Genomic DNA, 20579 nt, shown 5'->3' on the forward strand with positions numbered 1-20579 from the left:
AGGAGATTCGGCCAGCAAGTAGGAGATCTTTGGAGACATGGCTTGTCTCTGATTCTGCTCAACCACCACAGGAAGTAGCTAGAGTGGCGAAGTGATGGAAGAGGCAGAGATTGGAGCAGATGAAGCCATCATCATTATGAAGCATCAAGGGCCAGAAATCCATCTTGGAGAGCAAACCAAGGATGGAGCGCTCAGATTGATGAAGAGTGATGACCAAGGAAGAACTAGAGGTATTTGCATGTTGGGTTTTGCATGAGTTACCTCTTCTCTCTCTGTGGCCAAACCGGATCTGTTTTTGAAGGAAAAGAAGTTAAGCTTGGTTTTGTTTCAACTGTGAAGGCTTCTCTTCTCTATAAAAGGGGTGAACAGTCACGGTTTGATTCAAGGGAAGAAAGTGAGAGTGCAAGGCACAGAAGTCTCATAGCTACCTAAGCTTACATATTTTCTTCTCCTTCAATGTATTCTGTTTTGTAATTTTTCTGTTTAATTTTGTCATGTCTTGAGTCTCATGAAAAAAAGGCAAACAGTGAGGTTTGTATGAAAAAGCCATAGAGCGAAAAAAGGCAGAGAGTGCAAAATTAAAAGAAAAAGTCATAGATGTCTTAAAGTTCCTTTGTTCATCTATGTTGTGTTTCATGATTCTGTGGGAATCCCCTTGTAAGTTGGGTTAGCACTTTACAGTTTGTAATATAGATGATTATAGTGAAATTCCATCATTGTTGTGATGGAGACTGGATGTAGGCTGCATTGCACTTAGCAGCTGAACCAGGATATATCTGAGTGTAATCTTCTTTCTCTACTACTCCATTTTTGTTTCTGCTGTACAGGAACTAAAATAAAAAATATCTCGTGCCAAGTGACGAGACAAAAACAAAAAGTCTCGTGACTAGGGACGAGACAAAAACAGAAAAGTCTCATCAAAGACTAGAAAATGTATTTAAGAAAAAGAGGGCTAAGATTCAACCCCCTTCTCTTAGCCACTGAAACTATCATGCTTCATAGAAATTCGCATCACTGGTGACTTGATGTTAACTCTTATGTAAATCCTATGAATAGTTTGAGTATATTGTATTTGCACAAGAATGACATTAGATTGGTATCTTATTGGTGGACCACTAGACTTTTTTATGGCTGACTACTTCACTCTCTCAACTAGAAAATCAAGTGAAGCATGGATCATCTAGGATAAGTTTTAGTTTTCTACTGATCTTTTTGAGAATAACCTGCATGGTTGGCCTTTTTGACCCACTAACATTCTTTTATTCTCTTCATAGGTCATGCCTGCTATGATTAATGTCATGAAGAAAGATGCAGCCTTAGTAACCTTAGTTAAACCATAATTTGAAGCTCGTAGGTCTCAGGCGATTTTTTTATATTGCCAACTGTAATTTTTATGGCTAAATATTCTCAACTTGGTTAAACTAAAATGGAGTTAGGGTAGGAGTAGGATCTTGCGGGAGAACTTTTTCTTCTTTTCCTTTTATCTCTACTCGTCGTGTTACTGTTGTCTATTTGGTGAACTAAGATATGCCCTACAATTTGGACCAGTTTATTTAGATAATTTTCAGAGATTTTGGTAGGAGCAAGGAGTGTAAAGTGTTACTTAGATATGGTTTGCATGGTCTCTTTAGATTGAGTGGAATGTTCTAACTTGTAAGGGAATATCTTTTCTTAGATTTGTTATTATGATGACATTTCTTTTGTAGTTAGCATATGGATTAATTGGATTCTATCAAGGTTTTCTTTTTAGACATCTTGGAGTAAATACAGGAGTCCTTGGTCTATTTGATCCTTCAACAATAATATATTCAAAGAAATTGACTAAAATTTCACTCTTTTCAAAACATGTTACCAATATTATGTTGAGTTAGCTCCATTATATCAGTGTATTCAACAGATCTCCTATATAGAATTGAAGGAGCATTATAATTACTGAGCCAATCAATCCCCCTATTTTATTTCAATGTCTGTAATAGTAAACAAATGTTATATTGATCTCGGTAAGTACTTTGGTCTCTTAACCAATGGTGTTGGTTCAATTCTTGGGTATACAAAGAAGGGATATTTTAGGGGGTCCCCCAATCCTCTTTATATATAGAAAAATTAGATAGCAACCGAGTTATGTTTTTAATAAGTTAACTATCATTGTTGATGATGTTGCAACTATTTGCTATACAAGTGGTACAACTAGAACCCCAAAGGTAATTAGGTTCTTGCCAAATTACTATTTTCTGTTTATGGTAGATGTTGCGTACATGAAACAAATGACGGAAATGAGACAGAAACAAGTGACGGAAATGAGACAGAAACAAAAGACATTTTACTAAATGAGAACAGCAAACAGAGGAGGGACCCCCAGCCCCATGGAAACCCATTGCCTTCCCTAATTAACCTGCATGAAACCTTACTAAAAAATAATAATTTAGCTATTAGTTTATAACCCAACCAATGTGTCATTATCAGATATTTTTTATTTTAACTCTAAACTCAACAATATTCATATGTCTACTTCATATTGCTCACATTCACAACATTGGAGTTGCCATCCGCCAAAGCCACTACACCACTATCTCATTCAACTCTTGGACAAACCCTTTGGCAGCGGGAAATAGATCGTCTCAATTTTTTTTCACTTATAAAATTAATGGTGAGGGATCACATTTTACCCTCTCAAGTGAAAAAAAAAATTGAGAAGATTCATTTCCTTTGGTAGCCTACTCCCGGCTTGACCAATGATATAGGGCTGCCAACAATGCCAAGACACCTGGCGATCAGCTCAGACCATTTTATGGCAAAGGGTTTCAACATCATTTGTCTCGGATCTTGCTTGGACCTTCCAACTGCCCAATATCAGGTTTAATCCATTTTAGTTTTGGATTCATGTTATGGTTGTAGCTGCATAAGGTTCTGGAATTGACCGAGAGGATGCGCTCAAGAAAAGATTGATCCCCAAGCGAAGATAGGTGGTGAAATTTTGGTGTTTATAAAAGAAGAAAGCATTGTCAATGAAGGGATGCATGTCTAGTTAGTTTTATCAAATTTTCTCATGGCGAATTGGTTAGAAGAAGACATAACAACAAATCTTAAAAGTAAGAATGTAAGATACTTGCATGACCTGGAATTCTATATGCCACTTGGGCTTTTGTTGCTGGTGGCGGTGCACTTAAAAGGGGCACCAAAATCTTTCCAATTCAAGGCACTATAGAAAGTACCCGGGAAGAATTGTATCCAAGATATTGGAAAGATAAAGGATGAAGTTTCAGAGTAGACATTTTCAGAATTTAGTGATCAGCTTGATAAAAAGTTGGAATGATTGGTTATGGGAAAATTAAACCACTTGCAAAAAGATTTATGACATTAGAAAAAACCAAGAAAATATGAAGATTCTATACAGGTGACTATCTGAAAAGGGTGGAGAACCAGCATATGAGGATGATATAAAACCATTCTGAACAGAAAAAAAAATGTATTTTTCTATAAATTTTGACGTCCATCATATTGACAGGCATCAAAAATATATTTTCTCGGTGGGGAAGCTACCAGACAAGAGATGTTTTGCATTTTAGTGCCTTCATTGCTGCTTTTGCAAACACATGAGCGGCCTCTGCCTCAGCTTCTGCAGCCTCTGCCTCCCTCGCTGCTAACTCTGCTTCAGCAATGGCGGCTTCTGCCTCTGCAACTGCCTTTGCAGCTGCCGCAGCTGCCTCTTGAGCTGTCATGCTCTTTGCTTTCGATATATCCGCATCAACTTGGGATTTTGAAAGGATGTTGACATCATGACTCTTCTCTGCTTCTGGAGAATCTCTGGGCCTCCCTTCCTGCAGTAAAGTGGAAGAAGAGTATCTTCTTTTCTCAGAGCCTGTCGAACTTGGACTAATCTTGTACCTCTGTTGTACCTGTCAATAGGATAAAAAAAAACGAAAAGAGAAAAAAAAAACCTTATCAATATTGAATTTGACTACTTGTCAATTGAGTGTGTTAAAATGGGAGTTTTGGTAGAGGAGCCAACTGCTAATATGGCAATATGCTAGTCTCCTTGTAATATATTTTAACTTCTATTATATAATACATAAGATAAGATAAATCAAATTCTAACTTTTATATAGAATGCTTCATGTTAAATATATTACACAAATGAAACTAAACTATATTTTTATATATTGAAGGAATTAATTTTTATATATTTAAAGAACAAGCATCAACTCCTTATGCATTTAGATTTTAATTTTATTTTTTGATATATATATATATAATTATGAATAGGTCAACCAATTCAACCAGTGACCCAGTTCGTGAACTAGTGACCAAGTAATCTAACCGAATCAATTGATGGTTCGTTTCTAATATTCATCGCAGAATTACCTTGATTATTTTGCCAATATCCACCATATGCTTCAGTCTTGTTCGCAGTAACTTTGCAAGGTTTGTAGGAGATTGATAATTTTCCTGAAGCGATGAGAAGGTTTAGCATTACTTTTGATGAGATGGTGCATGTAAACAGACATCAGATTGCAAATGTCATCAGTATTCACCGATGTTTTAAAGTTAAGTCACAGGTTATTTGAGAAGACAAGATCAGATGAATGAAGCATAGTATGATTGGTTGAACTTTGCTATGCTTTTGTGAACCATTGTAGAGAAAAATTAACAGTTTCTAACTTGAAAGGGGAGAGCACATGCAAAGTATTTTCAAAAAAGAAATGTTTATTTACATAGAAAGGACTCCAGTTTTCTAATGAGTTTTGCCAGGTCTATTGCGTCGGATGTCAAACCTGTTTGATATTCCAGGCAATTAATAAGAAAAAAGATCACTTTATGGGGATACAAGAGAAATATTTTCGGTCAGCATCCAAGTTTTCTAATTCTGCAAGAACAAACTCAAACCAAGGCCATTCATAGTTATATCTATTTTGAAATAGAAATATAATATGCCAATCGATATATAAAAGAGAAATCATTTGGTGCATCAAGTGAAAATAAAATAATTTACCGAGAAGTCTAATGTAAATCAATTCATGAGACTGGGATACTTTGAAGATCATTTGTTACTCGGACTTGTTATGTTTAGAATTGATAGTACTAAGTAAGATGAAGTAGAAATACCTCTATGTATGAAGCTTTTCACCATTTCAGCACAAGATGGCATGTTGTCATGAAAAATGGCATCAAGAGAGAAAACTATTTATCAGCTATTTGTAACTGACGTAAACCCTAAATATAATAGAAATCAAGTAATCAACAATAACTGAATTTAGAATTAATACCCACCAGTATATGACAAGAAAAATATACCGAAGCATTATGTCTTTAAACAAAGAAGAAAGGGTAGTCCGATGCACAAGCATCTCGCATTAATGCAGGGTCCAGGGAAGGGTCGCACCCAAAGGGTGTAATATTCGCAGCCTAACCTGATAATTACATCAGTGGCTATTTCCACAGCTTGAATCCGTGACCTTGAGGCCATACGAAGACAACTCAACCATTGCTCCAACGCTCTCCTTCTCTTTAAACAAAGAAATAAAAGGATTTGCTAATTCTTTATGGTATTTTCTTATGACATGCTACGAGGAATACATATGAGCACAACAGAACCTTCAGATCTAAATCATGAATAAATAAAGTAAAAATCATGTTACTTCATGCAAAGGAAGTGAACCATTGAATTATTCTTTTTTATTCTTATATCTGCCATCCTTTGTGCAGAAACATCATGTAGAGCCAAGCCAAAAATAAAATGATCTCATCCATAAAATTTATCCTATAATCTTGGAACTAATTACTTGTAACGGAAGTAACATCTACAATTTTACAATGTCCAGATGCTTTTCAATAGCAAGATCAAACCAAACAAACACCACAGTCATGATGATAAATTCTTTCTGTAGTCTAAATAACAGATAGAAAATAGAGGAAACTTTCTAACCTTGACAATTGTTGTTTTGAATTATGAGATGGCAATGACAGACCACATATTGCTAGGGGCTTAGTTTCGAGAACATTTTCATCATGTCGAACTGCTGTACTCAAGGCCATATGATTGTTGTCGATTTTAGGGGCTGGTAGTAGTAAGTTCTTTTTAAGGGCTAGCTTGGCCTTCTGCCGGGATCCCCATATTGCTGTGACATTTATATTCCTCCATTTATCCTGTTTACATTTCAAATCGTATGTACAAGTCATCAAAGGTATCCAATATAACTTTGCAGTTTTATTGAAACAAATTGTTCGGCAAGTGCAGTTGTGAAATCCCCAACCTAAAAGAGCAATAAAACAGCCTTTCTTGGAAACTCCCTGGAACCTTCTAAGATTAAAAAGATTTACCTTGAGGTCTACATTGGAGCGCATGCGCAAGATGGCACTAAACTCTGGATCTGTAAGTATAGTGCGCCATTTTCCTGCTCCATGTTTGACTACTCCAGCTTTAAGTGCTGCTTCTTCTTCTGCAGTCCATTTCTGTTTAGGAGCACCCATTGAACTGGATTTTTATGATAGTTTGCCTCTATAATCCAAAGGATGCTTGGAAATTCTGTGTTTCTCTCTTCTACAAGTCCATCTTTGAACAAGATAATATCTGACCACAATCAACACAACGTATCAGCATACACATGATGAACTAATGAATCAATTAAACAAATAAAACAATTTGCATAAATCCCAAACATCGATCCAAAATTCAAAAATCCCTTCGATTAAATGTAGTCATCACCCAATATTAAACAAAAGAAGAACTGCACATATTGCAGTAACCTTTCATATTACAAGTTTAACATTGTAACAAGCACCTGGACCCGGACAGCTAAGTAACCGAACGAAAGACTTCGCCTAATTAGTAAAGCTTATGTGAACTTGAATAGTAGTAAGTCTAAACTTGTAAACTCACAAGAGATTGCTCTTTACAATCAAAAGTTTGATTCAGGAACCTAAACTAGTAAACTCGGCTGCCCTTTTTATTGTTCCAATGCCTATGTAGTAAGACCTCATGAAACAAAACAGGTATTCAAAACATGAAAAAGAGATAAACAACCAAGCACAGCCCTATTTAAGTATCAATTAATTCCAAACAGAATTTTATGTGTAAATTAGAATCCATAAAACACAGCTTGCAGTGGTCTGAGGATCATGCATTATGTGGAATCACAAACCCTGAGTGTGCTATTTTCTCAGCTTCAAATTTATTGACTTGATTAAATTCAAATTGAGCTAACAAAATTGCAATGACATCATTGCATACATTTAACAGAGTAAGAATTTCAAGCAATAAGCATATCAACATGGACTAGAATAACATGCATTCAAATAAAAAGAGAAACAGCAGATTACACTTCTGATGAATGCCAAAAGTTCAAAGCAACAAAGAAGAATCATGTACCGAATCGAAGGAATGAGTGGGCGATGGTGGGAATTGCCAAAAAGTTGAAGTATTTACATGGCGAGAAGTCGAATCAATCAGAATGGTTTTCTGAAGAATCGGAGAAGAATGAGGTATAAATATTATGTGTTCTGTTCCAATTTCCAACCGTGTAGAAAAACTTTAAGGTAATATTTGTTTCGAGGTATTCGGAGTTTCGGACTGAGAGCGGAACACTGTCAATTATATTTGTTCGTTTAAAATCTATTATTAAAATTTTTTTTTTTTCAGAATTTTAGTATTTCAGTTCTTTTTACAAAATAGAAATCTTAAAAAGAAAAATGTGTCCCTTGTTTCGTTTCGTCTGCCTTTCCAAATTAAAAAAAAAAGAAAAATTCATTAATTTTGGTAAAAAAAAAAAATGTCCCTTCTCTAAAAATGCTTTACTAAATCAGAACAAAAGTCACACGCCAAACAAATAAAAACTATAATATAGGTGTGTTTGAATGTCATTCTTTAAAAAAAAATTTTTTAATGATATTTTTTTAAAAAAAAATTTATAAAAATAAAAGTGATTTTAAGTTTAGATATCTTATGTAAAAAAAATTTTTATCTATCAATTATGGATTTGTTTGGGCGCTATTTTTGAATAAAATCTTTTTTTAAATGACATTTTTTTAAAAGATCTTTTATAAAATTAAATGTAATTTATATTTAGATATCTTATGTAAAAAGATCTTTTTATTTATCAATTATGTTTGGATAATATAAGATAAAAGTACTTTTTGTTTATTTATTATGTGAAAAATATCTCTTTTTAAGAAAAAAAGATTTTTTAAAAAAGATATAAATTATAACTTCTCAAAAAAAGATGTTTTTTTATCTTTCTATTACTTTTACTTTTACTTTTACTTTTATTTTTTTTTGTTTTAAATTGAAAAAATAAAAATATAAAATGAAAAAAGAAAGTAGGACTTCATTTTTTTATTATAAAATTCTAAAATCAGAGAATCTATTATATCTATTATATATTATTAATTTTATAATCAAAATATATCATATGTTATTCTTTTTATTGTAATTGAAATCAAATATTTCTTTCTAAAATTAATAAGTTCTTTCATCCTCTCTCTCTTTAGCTCTCTCATTCTTTCACTCACTCTACTTCTCTTTGTTAGTCGAAAAATATTTCGATTGAAATGACTGAGATCGAAATGTTTAAAAGTGCACGTGCAAGTATAAGTTGAGAGTTACTCGACACAAGCTCGATTTCGGACACGTTATTAAATCGAGTGGGTTTAGTCGAATGGATATTCGAAGGAGAAATTGAAAGGACGCTCGCAGTAAGTGAATCGAACGGTTACATAAGTGGAGAAGTTGAGGGCTTCCACCATGTGAAGAATTAATGAGTAAATGTTTATTAAGCCTAAGAGCGAGAACGGTTACCAAGGAGTGCGCATACAAGATTACACCATGTAATTAATTATTAGTTACAGAAGTATACTATAAATAATAGAAAGTTTTAGGGAATAAAGGTTGGAACTTTACTTCAGAAAACACTCAAGCACACTCACATCCCCAGCGAGTTTCTGAGTTTGCGATCGAGTCTCTTTTCTGTAGGGTTCCATCCATATTTTTATCTTTTCGATTTATAATTTATGCAAAAATTTTACTTTTCATGTTCAATTTACCTTTCAAGCAATTTTAATTTTCTTGTCAAATTTACATTTCAGCATCTTTCAATTTCCATGTCGAAAGTCCTTTGATTCGCTCGAAGGCATTTTATTGCTTTGTTTAATTTTAATGCAATCTTTTTTTATTCCAGTCAATTTACTTTTCGAAAACTTTATTTTTTCATTTCTTTTATTCTTTTACAAATCTCGATTTATCTTTTATTTTGATATCTGTCTAATCGAAGATGCTTTGATGCACTTATAAAAAACTAGTACCTGCAAAAGAAGAGTAGGTTTTGCTCCCAGACCATTAGAATCGAACCACCATCGATTTGCTAAAAATCGACAAAACAAATTGGCACGCCCGGTGGGAGAGTTTGAAATTGAAATGTCTCAAAAAGTTTATATATCATTCGGTGTATGCGATTGAGAAGTGGGAAAATCATTCACATGGTTGATGAAGTGTCAACTGTGAATGGTGGTTCCTCTACCAATGATAGCATATCGGTAATTGTGCAACAAGCGAACGTGACTTTACGTTCGAAGGGTGCAATCGGAAGTGAAAGCATAGCGGTTACCACTGTGCAAACTGAAAATGTTGGACGTAACATTCGTCCACGTGGTAATTTGCCACCTCCTCCAATAACTACCGGTTGGCCTCCTTATGGCCTTCCTCCCGGGTATACTCCATCGGTGGGTAGTTTTATTCCTCCTGTTTGATTTGGGAGTGGAAATGGAGGGAATAATTTTTAAAACCCACAGCAACATTCCGAGTATTCTTGTGATTACAATGTGGGCTCTACTTCGAATGCTGCTAATTCCATGGCGGTATATCGACAGCAATTAGAGGAAAGTCATCATGACTTAGTCAATCTGTTAACTCAACAAATGACCACAATTCTAAATTCTATGATGGTTGATCACGAATCAAAATTCGAACGTCTTGCTAGACAAGTCGAACGTATTGCTCCAATCGTAGATTATGAGGAAGGTGAAAGGCACAATGCCAGGGGAAATAATGAAGGATTCGAAAATATGTTTCAAAATGAAAACAATGTTTTTAATAGAGAAAATCCTTATGTAGTTTTCTCCATGGTCAAAATGCTGATGAATTTCTAGCCAGATTACGTGCTAATCATGGTGGTGAACGTTATCAAGTCACCAAAATTGTGGAAGAAGTGCTCAATCGAGTCGGTTTAAATGTTGGTTTTATGAATCGACCTCATTTTGTGTCTGCTTTTTCTCAAATTGTCCAAATGGCTGAAGCGTCAAGAGGGGTGAAAAATCCAAAAATAATCACAAAATTTGCAGGAAAAGTTGGAGAGTCAACCACTGAACATGTCGCTCGATATTTGGTTGAGATTGGGAATTTAGCCAATGATGAGAATTTGAAAATGAAGTTTTTTCCTTCTTTATTAATGAAGAATGCGTTTACTTGGTTTTCGAATCTCAAGCCAAATTCGATAACGACTTGGAATCAGTTAGAAATTGCTTTTCACGCTCAATTTTATCGAGGGGAAATGAATGTGCCAATTACTGATCTAGTTGCTTTGAAACATGAAGATGGTGAAATCATTGACGATTATATGATACGTTTCAAGAACGCTAGAAGTAGATGCTATATTTCATTACCCGAGAGCGAAGTCGTGAAAATAGCAATTATGGGGCTAGGATTTTATATGCATCGAAAGTTGCTTAATGTGCATATCCCTGATTTAGCCCATCTGGCTAAAAGGGTCTGTCAGACCGAACTCATGAAAAAAGAGAAGGAGAAATATAGGAGTGAGCAAATATCAAAGAGTAAACCTTTTACTCGAAAAGAGAAAGTTGCTTATGTGACTATAAAGTCCTCGAAGGAGGAATTAGATTTCGAAACAGAGATCGACTTGGCCGAACTTAAAAAGGGTCCTCCATATGTTTATTCTTTACTTAAAAAGTTTCCTAATAATGAAAAGTCGAATGATTTAAAACTAAAACGTGGAAAGAAATACAGTTTTGATATTTTGAAATCTGATCAGATTTTTGATGTGTTACTTAAAGATAAACAATTAGTTCTGCCTGAGGGTAGAACCTTACTTTCGGTGAAAGATTTAAAAGAAAAACTTTATTGCAAATTTCAACAAGCAACCAGTCATTCGACTAATAGTTGTGTTCATTTCAGGGACTTAATTTAGGAAGCTATAATGGAGGGACGGTTGAAATTTGATGATGGCAAGAAGGAAATGAAGGTTGATGTTGATCCCTTCGATGCTGATGCTAGCTTTGTTGAACCATGTTTCGGAGTGAATATGGTTGGTATGTCTTATGATTTCGATACGGCTTTGGATGATTTTGAGTCACAAGTTCGAGCTGTGTATCCTCGAGCAGGACATGACTTGCTGAATTTCTTAGTACAACAAAAGATTAAAGACCGGGACGTGTCTCTTTGTCCATGGTGTAATGCTATTTTTGATGCTGAAGCTGCAGCAATTTTCGAAAAGGAGAGGATGAAAAAGAAATTGGCTCATAGAGAGGAGCAGGCACGCCAAAGGCAGCCGATTCGGCGTGTTGAGGGTCAAAGTTCTAAGACCCCTCAACAAAATATGGTTGCACCTTTGAGCTGATCTCAAGCTACAGGTGTGCAATGGATTCAGAATTGTCAGGAATTTTAGAATCGAGATGCTCTCTATCGAAGGAATTCACAGTGGGGACATTGAGGACCTCCTCGAAATCAAATTTCCTATTATTGTGGTCAAGCCAGAGGATTCCCCAAGGGTAAGGATAGAAGAAATGTTAATCAAAACAAGAAGCCTCAAGCAGATGTAAGCAAGGAGGCAACGCCTTCCGTTCATTCCCGAATTGTCTTTCCTTCTAATGGAGAGACGTGTCCGAAAGAAATTCTATCTCCTGCAAAGATGGAGAAAGGCAAAGAAATAGCTCATTCTTCGGGGGTTGAAAAAGGCAAGGAGGTTGACGTCGATGAAGAGTATTTCAAAGAAAGAGATGATGATATGGTTGGAACGATTTCAATAATTCCAACTGAGTATCTGGGGGAATCTTTCTGATCGAACTCAAGTGTTTGCACCTTTAGTGAAATTAAAGAATGACTCATAGTTCGAATAGACAAATGAGCATCAATTAGCATTTGATTCGATTAAGGCTTATTTATCTAAGGCTCCAATTATGGTGAATGCTCGTCCATATGAGCCTTTGAAGTTATACATTGCAGCATCTATAAACACAATTGGGTGTATGTTAACCCAAGATGATGAGAATGGCCATGAGCGAGCGGTTTATTACCTTAGTCGGGTGTTAAATGATATCGAGACAAGGTATTCCCCAATAGAAAAATTGTGTTTGTCTTTATATTATGCCTGTATGAAACTAAAATATTATATGGTGGCTAAATCGATGAAAGTTATAGCACAAACTGATCTCATCAAATATATGTTAAGTTTTCCAATGTTACGAGGATGTTTAGGAAAATGGATACTAGCCCTAACAGAGTTTGATTTACAATATGTCCCAGCCGAAGCTGTGAAAGGTCAGGTCATTGCAGATTTTCTTGTAGATAATTCAAATAATCTGAATGACCAGGGGACAAATGTAATCGACATTGAAGTCGATTATTGGAAGTTATATTTTGATGGATGATGAGTCTATATTTGATGGCATATTTTGACTCAATTTGGATGGATTCTAGCACATGAACTCACACTTAAGCACCCAAATAGCATACTTTTGTGTTTGATCCCTAATTTGATTCTAAATGTGAAAACATGCGTTTTGATGCTTAGATAGTGATTTTTAATCCCACTTTTATGGCATTCGATGCCGTGATCTGGTTTATGAGTGATTTCAGACCTTAGAGGCAAGAATGGATGGCCAAAAGTGAAAGAAAACATGTACAAGGGAGAAAATATGAAGAAAACAAGGAAAAGCACACACAGCGAAGTGTGTGTGCGCACAAGCACCTATGCGTACGCACAGGTCAATTTTCAGCGGAGTGTGTGGATGCATACGTTTGTGCGTCCGCACAGGTCCCTGCACATTGTTGCATTAATGAAACACGTGCTGTGCGAATTTGGAGACCCTTGGCTCATTTTTGGAAGGCTGAAATGCTGTTATGGAGTGCTATATAAAGGAGAATTCAACACTTATCAAGGGAGCTCACTTCTAATTAGGAAGTAGTAGTATAGGAAACTTCCATAGGAGTAGGAGTAGTGTAGAGTAGATTGCCCTATTAGGATTTCATTTCCATTTCAATTGTAGCATTTTATAGCAAGCTTTGATTTTGGATTTTGCTTCTTCAATTGTAAGCACTCTTAATTTCCTCTTTAATTTCATTACTTTTGCTTTTGTGTTCTTATGATTCAAGTTACTTTGTTCATATTTGCAATTTTGTGTTTCTTGAAGTTTGATCAATGAATTTTATGTTTCATGCTTCCTTTATGTTTGATTCCTTGTTTATGTTTGGTTTTGTTGATAGTTGGTTATAGTTCTCCATTTTACTTTGTAATTTCCTATGTTTTACTTTTATGCACACAAGGTGTTTGTGAAAAATGCCAACTTTAGATTTTGAGTAGATTTTGCTACCTTGGCTTGTGGTTTGAGTTCTTAGGATACTAGAGTCATGATGTCTGACATTTAGTGGTAATTCTTGGGTAGTTAGTTTATTCTTGTTTTCATTGACGCTAGCCTTTTATCAACTAGTTTGGTAAGTTGGTTAGGACTTATGGATTAAGGTCAATTATACTTGCTTGACTTACTCCTCGATGGTTGGGGTTAACTAGGCGAGATTGACTCATCATAATTACCATAGTCGTGGTTATGGCGATGATAGGATTCCTTGGATCCTCCTTCCCAAGTCAAGGCTTCTTTATGCAGTTATAGCATTTTCACTAGTTTTAATATTGCTTCCTTTTTACTTGCTTTAATATCAATTTTAATTATCTCTTTGTTCTTTTATTTCTTAAGTTCTTTTAATCTTTTATTTCTTGTTTGAAAACCCCCCTTTTGCCTTAACAACCAAGGAAGTAACACTTCAATTGCATCCTAAGGAAGAACGACCCGAGGTTTAACTACTATCGGTTTAAATAGAAATTGTAAACTTTGATCAGGCATTACTTGTTGGTTGGGAGCTATACTTGCAACGAGGTTATCTCTCCTTTACCGAGAAGGAATTCTTAACCGACAGTTTTTCTCGCATCAATGGATCGAAGCATAAAGATGGTGCAGGAGTTGGAATTCTTATTATCTTACCAGAGGAGATTCCATCAGAATTCTTGTTTGAGTTAAAATATCCTTGCTCGAATAATGTGACAGAGTATGAAGCTTTGATTCTGGGTCTTGAAATATTAATTACTAGGGGATTTGGAAGTTCAAATACTAGGAAATTCTCAGTTGGTTTTAAAGCAGTTATTGAAAGAGTTTAAATGCAATAATGAGAAGTTGCAAAAGTATTTAACAACTACTTGGGAGTTGTTAACCTCCTTTTGAAAAGTTTCTTTGGTTCACATCCTCAGGATCCATAATGAAATTGCTAATGAATTAGCCAAAATTGCTTTGAGATATAGAATCGGTCCAGAAACTCTTAAAAAATTGGCTAGTGTCCATCAAATATTCGTGCCTGCGAATGAAAAAGAGGCATTGCGCATAGATGAATGGGAAGATACTGACTGGAGAAAGCCTATTGCTGAATATTTAAAGAATCCTAGTATCCCAGTTAAAAGAAAGATAAAATTGCAGGCGATGAGTTTTGTTATAATGGCTGATGAGTTGAATAAGAAAGGAATTGATGGAAGTTTGTTGAGATGTTTAGGAAAAGATGATCAAAATATTGCTTTGGGCGAAGTTCATAAAGGGATATGTGGTGCTCATCAAGCTGGGAAGAAGATAAAATGGGTGTTATATCGCAATCACGTGTATTGCCTATATATGATAAAAGATTGTATTGATTATGCAAAGGCATGTCAAGAGTGCCAGATACATGGTTCGATATAGCAGATTCCAGCATTTGAGTTGCATTCGATAATAAAGCCATGACCATTTAGAGGTTGGGCTTTAGATTTGATTGGGTTGATCCACCCTCCTTCATCGAAACAGCATAAATTTATCTTGGTAGCAATTGATTACTTTACAAAGTGGGTTGAAGCGGTTCCTCTGATAGAATTTGGTCAAAATGAAATAATAGACTTTATTGAGGAACATATAATTCATCGATTCGGAATTCCTCAAACATTGAGCACTGATCAAGGGACTATGTTTACTGGTCAGCGAATTAAAAATTTTGCAACTTCAAGGAATATCAATATGGTTACCTCAACTCCTTATTATGCACAGGCTAATGGGCAAGTGGAGGCAGCAAATAAAATTCTGATAAGTCTGATCAAGAAGCATATCGGGAATAGACCCCGAACGTGGCATGAAACTTTAAGCCAAGTATTATGGGCTTATCAAAATTCACCAATGGGGGTCAACAAGTACTTCACCCTATAAATTGGTTTATGGCCATGATGCAGTGCTACCACTAGAGATTAATTTGAATATTTTGAGAGTGTCGAAACAGAATAATTTGCCAGTCGATGATTACTGGAATGCAATGTTTGATGAGTTGAATGAATTAGATTCAGAGCGAATCCTAGCACTTGAGAGTATGATTCGACAAAAAGAAAGTGTTGCTCATAGTTATAATCGTTGAATAAGAGAAAAGTATTTCAGTATAGGTGCGTTGGTTTTAAAGGTTATTTTTTCAATGGAAAAGAAATCGAGATTTCTTGGTAAATGGTCCCATACTTAGGAGGGTCCTTTCCAAGTGATAGGATTGTATTCCGGAAATGCATATCGAATTAAAGATATTGAATCGGGAAATATAATTGACTCGATTAATGAAAAATACTTAAAGCAATATTTTTGTTTGCCAAATTGGAGTCAAGATGCATAAGTCCGAAAGAAAGTAAAATTATTACAAATACTAAAATCTAAGAGGTATGAGGCGCTAGGAGTTTTGCCAAGTTTGAGCGTAGCTTTACCCTTTTGATGTCCAGAGCTAAAAGTGCCTCAGCATACTTGAACTTGTCGTATTGGACCTTGTCAAGTTTTTTCCCATATTCTTCTTGCTTGGTCTCAATAGAAATGATTTCTTGGATGATTTGTTGTTGTTCTTGGTAAGCAATTGTCAGAGATATGACTATATCAGCTCGTCTCTTGCGTATTTTGGCTTCATTGATTTGGGCCAATTCTGTTTCAAGTTTTATCTCTTCCTTGTCATAAAAAGCTTGAATAGAAATAGCTTGAGAGATTCTCAGATCGAATTCTTCACAGGAAGCTTTTTTCGATTGAAGGGCCACAACACAACCTTCTACTTCAGTTTTGATCTTAACTTCCTCATTTTTGATCTCTTGGAGTTTATTTTGGAAAGCTACACTGTTGTTGGCAAGCTGTTTGAATTGTTAGATTATGGCAGAATACAGAGTAGAAGCCAAAAATTCAAAGGCAGAGTTTAAAAGATCAGATAAAAGCTGGTTGAGAATGTCATCCTTGATCTATGCAGCAGGTGGATGATCCAAGAGTTTAAGAAGTGACCGAAACTGTTCTCGAGTATTAACAGTTAACTCGAATGAAGGACTAGATGTAGAAGGTCTGGGAAGTATTGGTGCAGGAACAGGCTCTTCGTCCTCTTGCATGACTTGATTTAAGATAGAAACCAGGTTGGCTAAGGTGGCACTTGTAGGTGTGGAAGAAGCGCACATGTTTCCAGAATCTCGACCAGGGGGAGTTTGAAATTTGTCCTGTTAAGGGGGACTGGAGAATCATTGAGGAGTTTCTAATACTCTGGATCGAGGCGAATCTGAAATGGTAGTTTCAGCAACTAGAGAGACAGAGTCAGAGTCTGGGGGCTACTTAGTTTTCAGCAGAAAGGGCAGCCTAGTTGGTTGGTGAGGTTGGTCCAAAGATTTGAGTCTGCGTTGGAGAATGCTGTGTAAGGTCTTTTATCAAATCAATTACCTGTGTCCCAGGGGGAGGTGGAAAAGCAACTTATAATGGCTCAACAGACTCTGTAGCTTGGATTGAGTCATGAGATGTGGAATGTCCCAGATCATGTTTTTGTTGTAGAAGTGGCTAATCAGGTGCTAAAGGAGGTGTGATTGATTGAGCAGCAGTAGTGGGCTGATATGAACGGTACACAGTCATAAGTTTAGATTTATTCTAATTCAAATAAAATATATGTAGAAATGATAATATTACCAGAATGAGTCTTGGCCTTCGAATTAATTGAGACCAGGATCTGAATCAGCTGTATCCTTCGATTGAGAAGAAGCAACAAGGATATTCCAGATAGATTGCTTACTTCCATCAGAGCTTTCGCTTGATGGTTGTAACCGTAACTGATGAAAAGATTGATATTCATGTGTGGTTGGATTGACATCTGCTTCTCAATTTTCTTACTAAGCCAGTGCTAATCAGCAGCGTTACTGCCCAAATTCCTTGCACAACTGTGCTTTGGATGGTATGTCTTGACTTGATAACACTGCAAACTTTTGTTGTATGACAAATGAACCAGGTAAGGACACTCCTGATCCCTACACCCCACTCTCACTCTCTCCTTGTGATTTTTTATCGACTTCAATTCCCGCCCCTCAGTAATGAATGAATCTTTAACTACCTCTTTGAACCTGTCCACAGTGGCAAACCTAGTTCCTAACTCAAACCTGCCTTCACCATGAGCATAATCATCATCAAACTCTGGAAATTTATTACCTCTACTTTCATCATCAGATGATATGGGAGTATGCAAGTCTTCAGACTCATACTCAAACATGATTTCATCCACCTCTGTTGGGACCTCACTAACATAAAACCCACCCCCATGGCATTATCGGGCTGGACATCAAGCACCTGATCCCCAGCTTCACCACGTGCAAAATTCTCATTCATACTGCCTTCTCCTCTTTCATTAACCCTTGTGCCAAATTGTCTCTTCCTCTTTCCTTGCTTCTTTGGAGTAATTACCTTCTTCCTTAGAGTAACTACCTTTTTCTTCGGAGTAACTACCTTCTTTTTACCCTTGACACATCTTTTCCTCTTGCCAGCAGTAACCCCACCATTACTGTTACTTTCAGTACTATCACTCTCAATTCCAGCCGGTGGAGGTTTGTACAACACGTCCTCCGTGCTCTCGTACCTGTCATCAGATGAAGAGGATGCATTCAGTTTCTCTGTAGTTTCATCCACCTCCCCTGCAGTATCTCTGTCCTAAGCAGCATCCTCAACAACCTTTGGATCATCAACATGGTGATCAAAGTATATATTGAACTCACCTAGCCCTGGGTTCTTCATTAAGTTCTCACGCATTGCGTTGATCTCTGCATCCCCAATCAATATGTTCGTTCCGGATTCAATGTCAATGCTTGTTGGATCATACCAGTATACTGCCTTGTATGACTGGTATCCTAAGCCCTTAAATAATGTCACCAGGTCTCCGAAATTAACAAAGTCTAGGTCTATCTCAGGAACCTCTCTTCCTTTCCATTCTGATAAACCATTTTTCCATCAATTCCTCTGACAAAGTTCCCTCCATGGTGAAAGACCGGCACCACAAACACGTCAACCATATGAAATTAACCCGTGCATAACAAGGATTAAAATAAAAAACACATAAACATAAGATATGAACGAAACTACATTGCCTTACACAATCCCTCCCCCTAATCCTACATAGGCCGTTGTACACCCTTTTTTCATATTCAATCTTACACTGTAAACATGCACATACATTGCCTTTCTAGCTAAGCATTACAATCTTACCTTCTGACGAAGAGAGCAACCACGACCTTAGAGCAAGCTTCTTCTCAGCTTCTGGCACCAACTTCAACCCCGCACCTATTGCTCTTCTACATATTGTATTTTTTGGAGGGAGAAACAGAGACGAAGGAGTTTGATCATCTTTGGCTTAGGGTTTTCAGTAATTCTCTCACTCAAGCATGGGTCTTCTGGGTATTGTATACGAGTATTCAACTGTATTTGGAGGGGAGGTAATGAAACGGCGTCATTTTCATCTCTAGGGACTTATATATCCTGTTTCAAAAAGCTCATTGCCACGTGGGATCCGAAACGGTGCCACGTGAACTCCGTAACGGCGCCACGTGGGCTCTGTAACGGCCAGGTCAGCGCCATCTCTGCCAAGTCAGACTTTTCTGTCCAGTCCAACCACCTGAATTCAACGGAAGAGTTGAAATGTTCACATTTTTCGAGGGTGAGGGACTTGCATGTATTTTCCCTTCCTTAAGGACTAAAATGTCCGCAAAAAAAAGGTCAGGGACCTATTTGTCCTTTACTCAATAAATTAAATTAATTGATACTATCATCTAGTCAGAAACAATTTAGTTAAGAGTAACCCAATGACAAAAACAATGAATTAAAAATTAACAACATAAACTGAGATGAAAACAATAATAATAAAATCAAGATCAAGAACAATAAACTATAACAAAAATAATTTTTCAAATTAACAAGCTATCAAAATGTCAAGAACAACACAACCTAACAATCACAACTTACAAGATCAAGAACAACACTTGAACAATAATTTATCAAATTAACAAATTAATAAGATTGATTCGGGTGAGTTTTGTGAAAAATAGATTAAGTGAAAACATGGTTAAGATAAGAGATTCGGGATAAGTAAACTTTTGAGGAAAACACTTCTATTAATGACAAATAGCAATATAAGAACTAATGATGAGAAATAGAGGTGGAGAACAAGTGTTGAGACCTCCACAAATGTCACAAGAGGATGAAAGAGTTTTGTTTAATGTGGACAGGGGTCGGTTAATGGTTGTCGAATGTTCTGGTAGAACACCCGAAGGCCAATTTTGCTTGTGGAATTGATGAATAAAATGAAGAACAATGAGAGAAGTTTAAGGAGAGAAAAAGATGGACTGTTTAAGCTTCTCAGTTTCAGAAAATCGAAAAAGGTCCATTTAAAGAGGTGGCTTGAGATCCTTTTATAGTGTAAATCCATTTTGAGGAGGGAATCTATTGTCCAATGGTTATAGTTTGATGTTTGACCTACTTCTTTTACCCTAAATATTTTTAGGTATTTCCGTCACTTCAAATCTTTTCAACTGGATATGGAAGAAGTTGATTTCCACAAGTTAAACTAAAGCTCATGACATGTGACATTAGTGAAGGGACATCTAGTTTAGTTTTCTTTTAACTAGATGACACTCTTTACACTCCAAATCCAACCAATCTACTTCCACCAATTTAATTTCCACTGAAGAAAAATTCAACTCCTCAAGGTGCTCTTTTGGATTCCATCCTTTTACCCAATTTTAGAAAAAACTTGACTCTTTTTTTTACCATGTTTTTAGGTGATTTAAAAATTATTTATATACAAAAAGGGTTTATATTTTTAGTACACAATTATAATCTCCCAAGCAGTCTTTGAAAGTATAAAGTATTCCCTCGAACTGCATTAAAGTTTTTGTACTCAATATAGCTATAATAATTTTTTTAACATAATAATAAAATATATTTTTTTAACATAATAACAAAATAATAAATTCTTTTGACATATC

The 20579-nt window shown here is 35.9% G+C and overlaps 1 protein-coding gene and 1 pseudogene across 1 annotated transcript; one reads left to right on the plus strand and one right to left on the minus strand.

Annotated features, from left to right (window-relative positions):
* Window positions 1-3300: 3300 nt before the first annotated feature.
* On the minus strand, window positions 3301-7554 carry LOC107481173 (telomere repeat-binding factor 2-like; annotated as a pseudogene).
* Window positions 7555-11912: 4358 nt separating this feature from the next.
* LOC107481515 (uncharacterized) lies at window positions 11913-15697 on the plus strand. Its single transcript, XM_016101800.1, has 7 exons — window positions 11913-12011; window positions 12121-12329; window positions 12453-12603; window positions 14118-14323; window positions 14523-14964; window positions 15103-15379; window positions 15519-15697. Exons 1-7 carry the CDS (start codon window positions 11913-11915, stop codon window positions 15695-15697), a joined length of 1563 nt encoding a protein of 520 aa, XP_015957286.1.
* The last annotated feature ends 4882 nt before the right edge of the window (window positions 15698-20579 follow it).

This window comes from Arachis duranensis, chromosome 1 (genome assembly GCF_000817695.3).
Source record: "Arachis duranensis cultivar V14167 chromosome 1, aradu.V14167.gnm2.J7QH, whole genome shotgun sequence".
In the NCBI taxonomy this organism is placed as follows: domain Eukaryota; kingdom Viridiplantae; phylum Streptophyta; class Magnoliopsida; order Fabales; family Fabaceae; genus Arachis; species Arachis duranensis.

Coding starts and splice junctions, on each gene's coding strand:
- LOC107481515 (XM_016101800.1), top strand. CDS start 11,913: ATGGAGAAAGGCAAAGAAATAGCTCATTCTTCGGGGGTTGAAAAAGGC. Junction 12,604..14,117: donor TGAATGACCAGGGGACAAAT/GTAATCGACATT, acceptor AACTTTGATCAG/GCATTACTTGTTGGTTGGGA. Junction 14,324..14,522: donor TGCTCGAATAATGTGACAGA/GTATGAAGCTTT, acceptor TCACATCCTCAG/GATCCATAATGAAATTGCTA.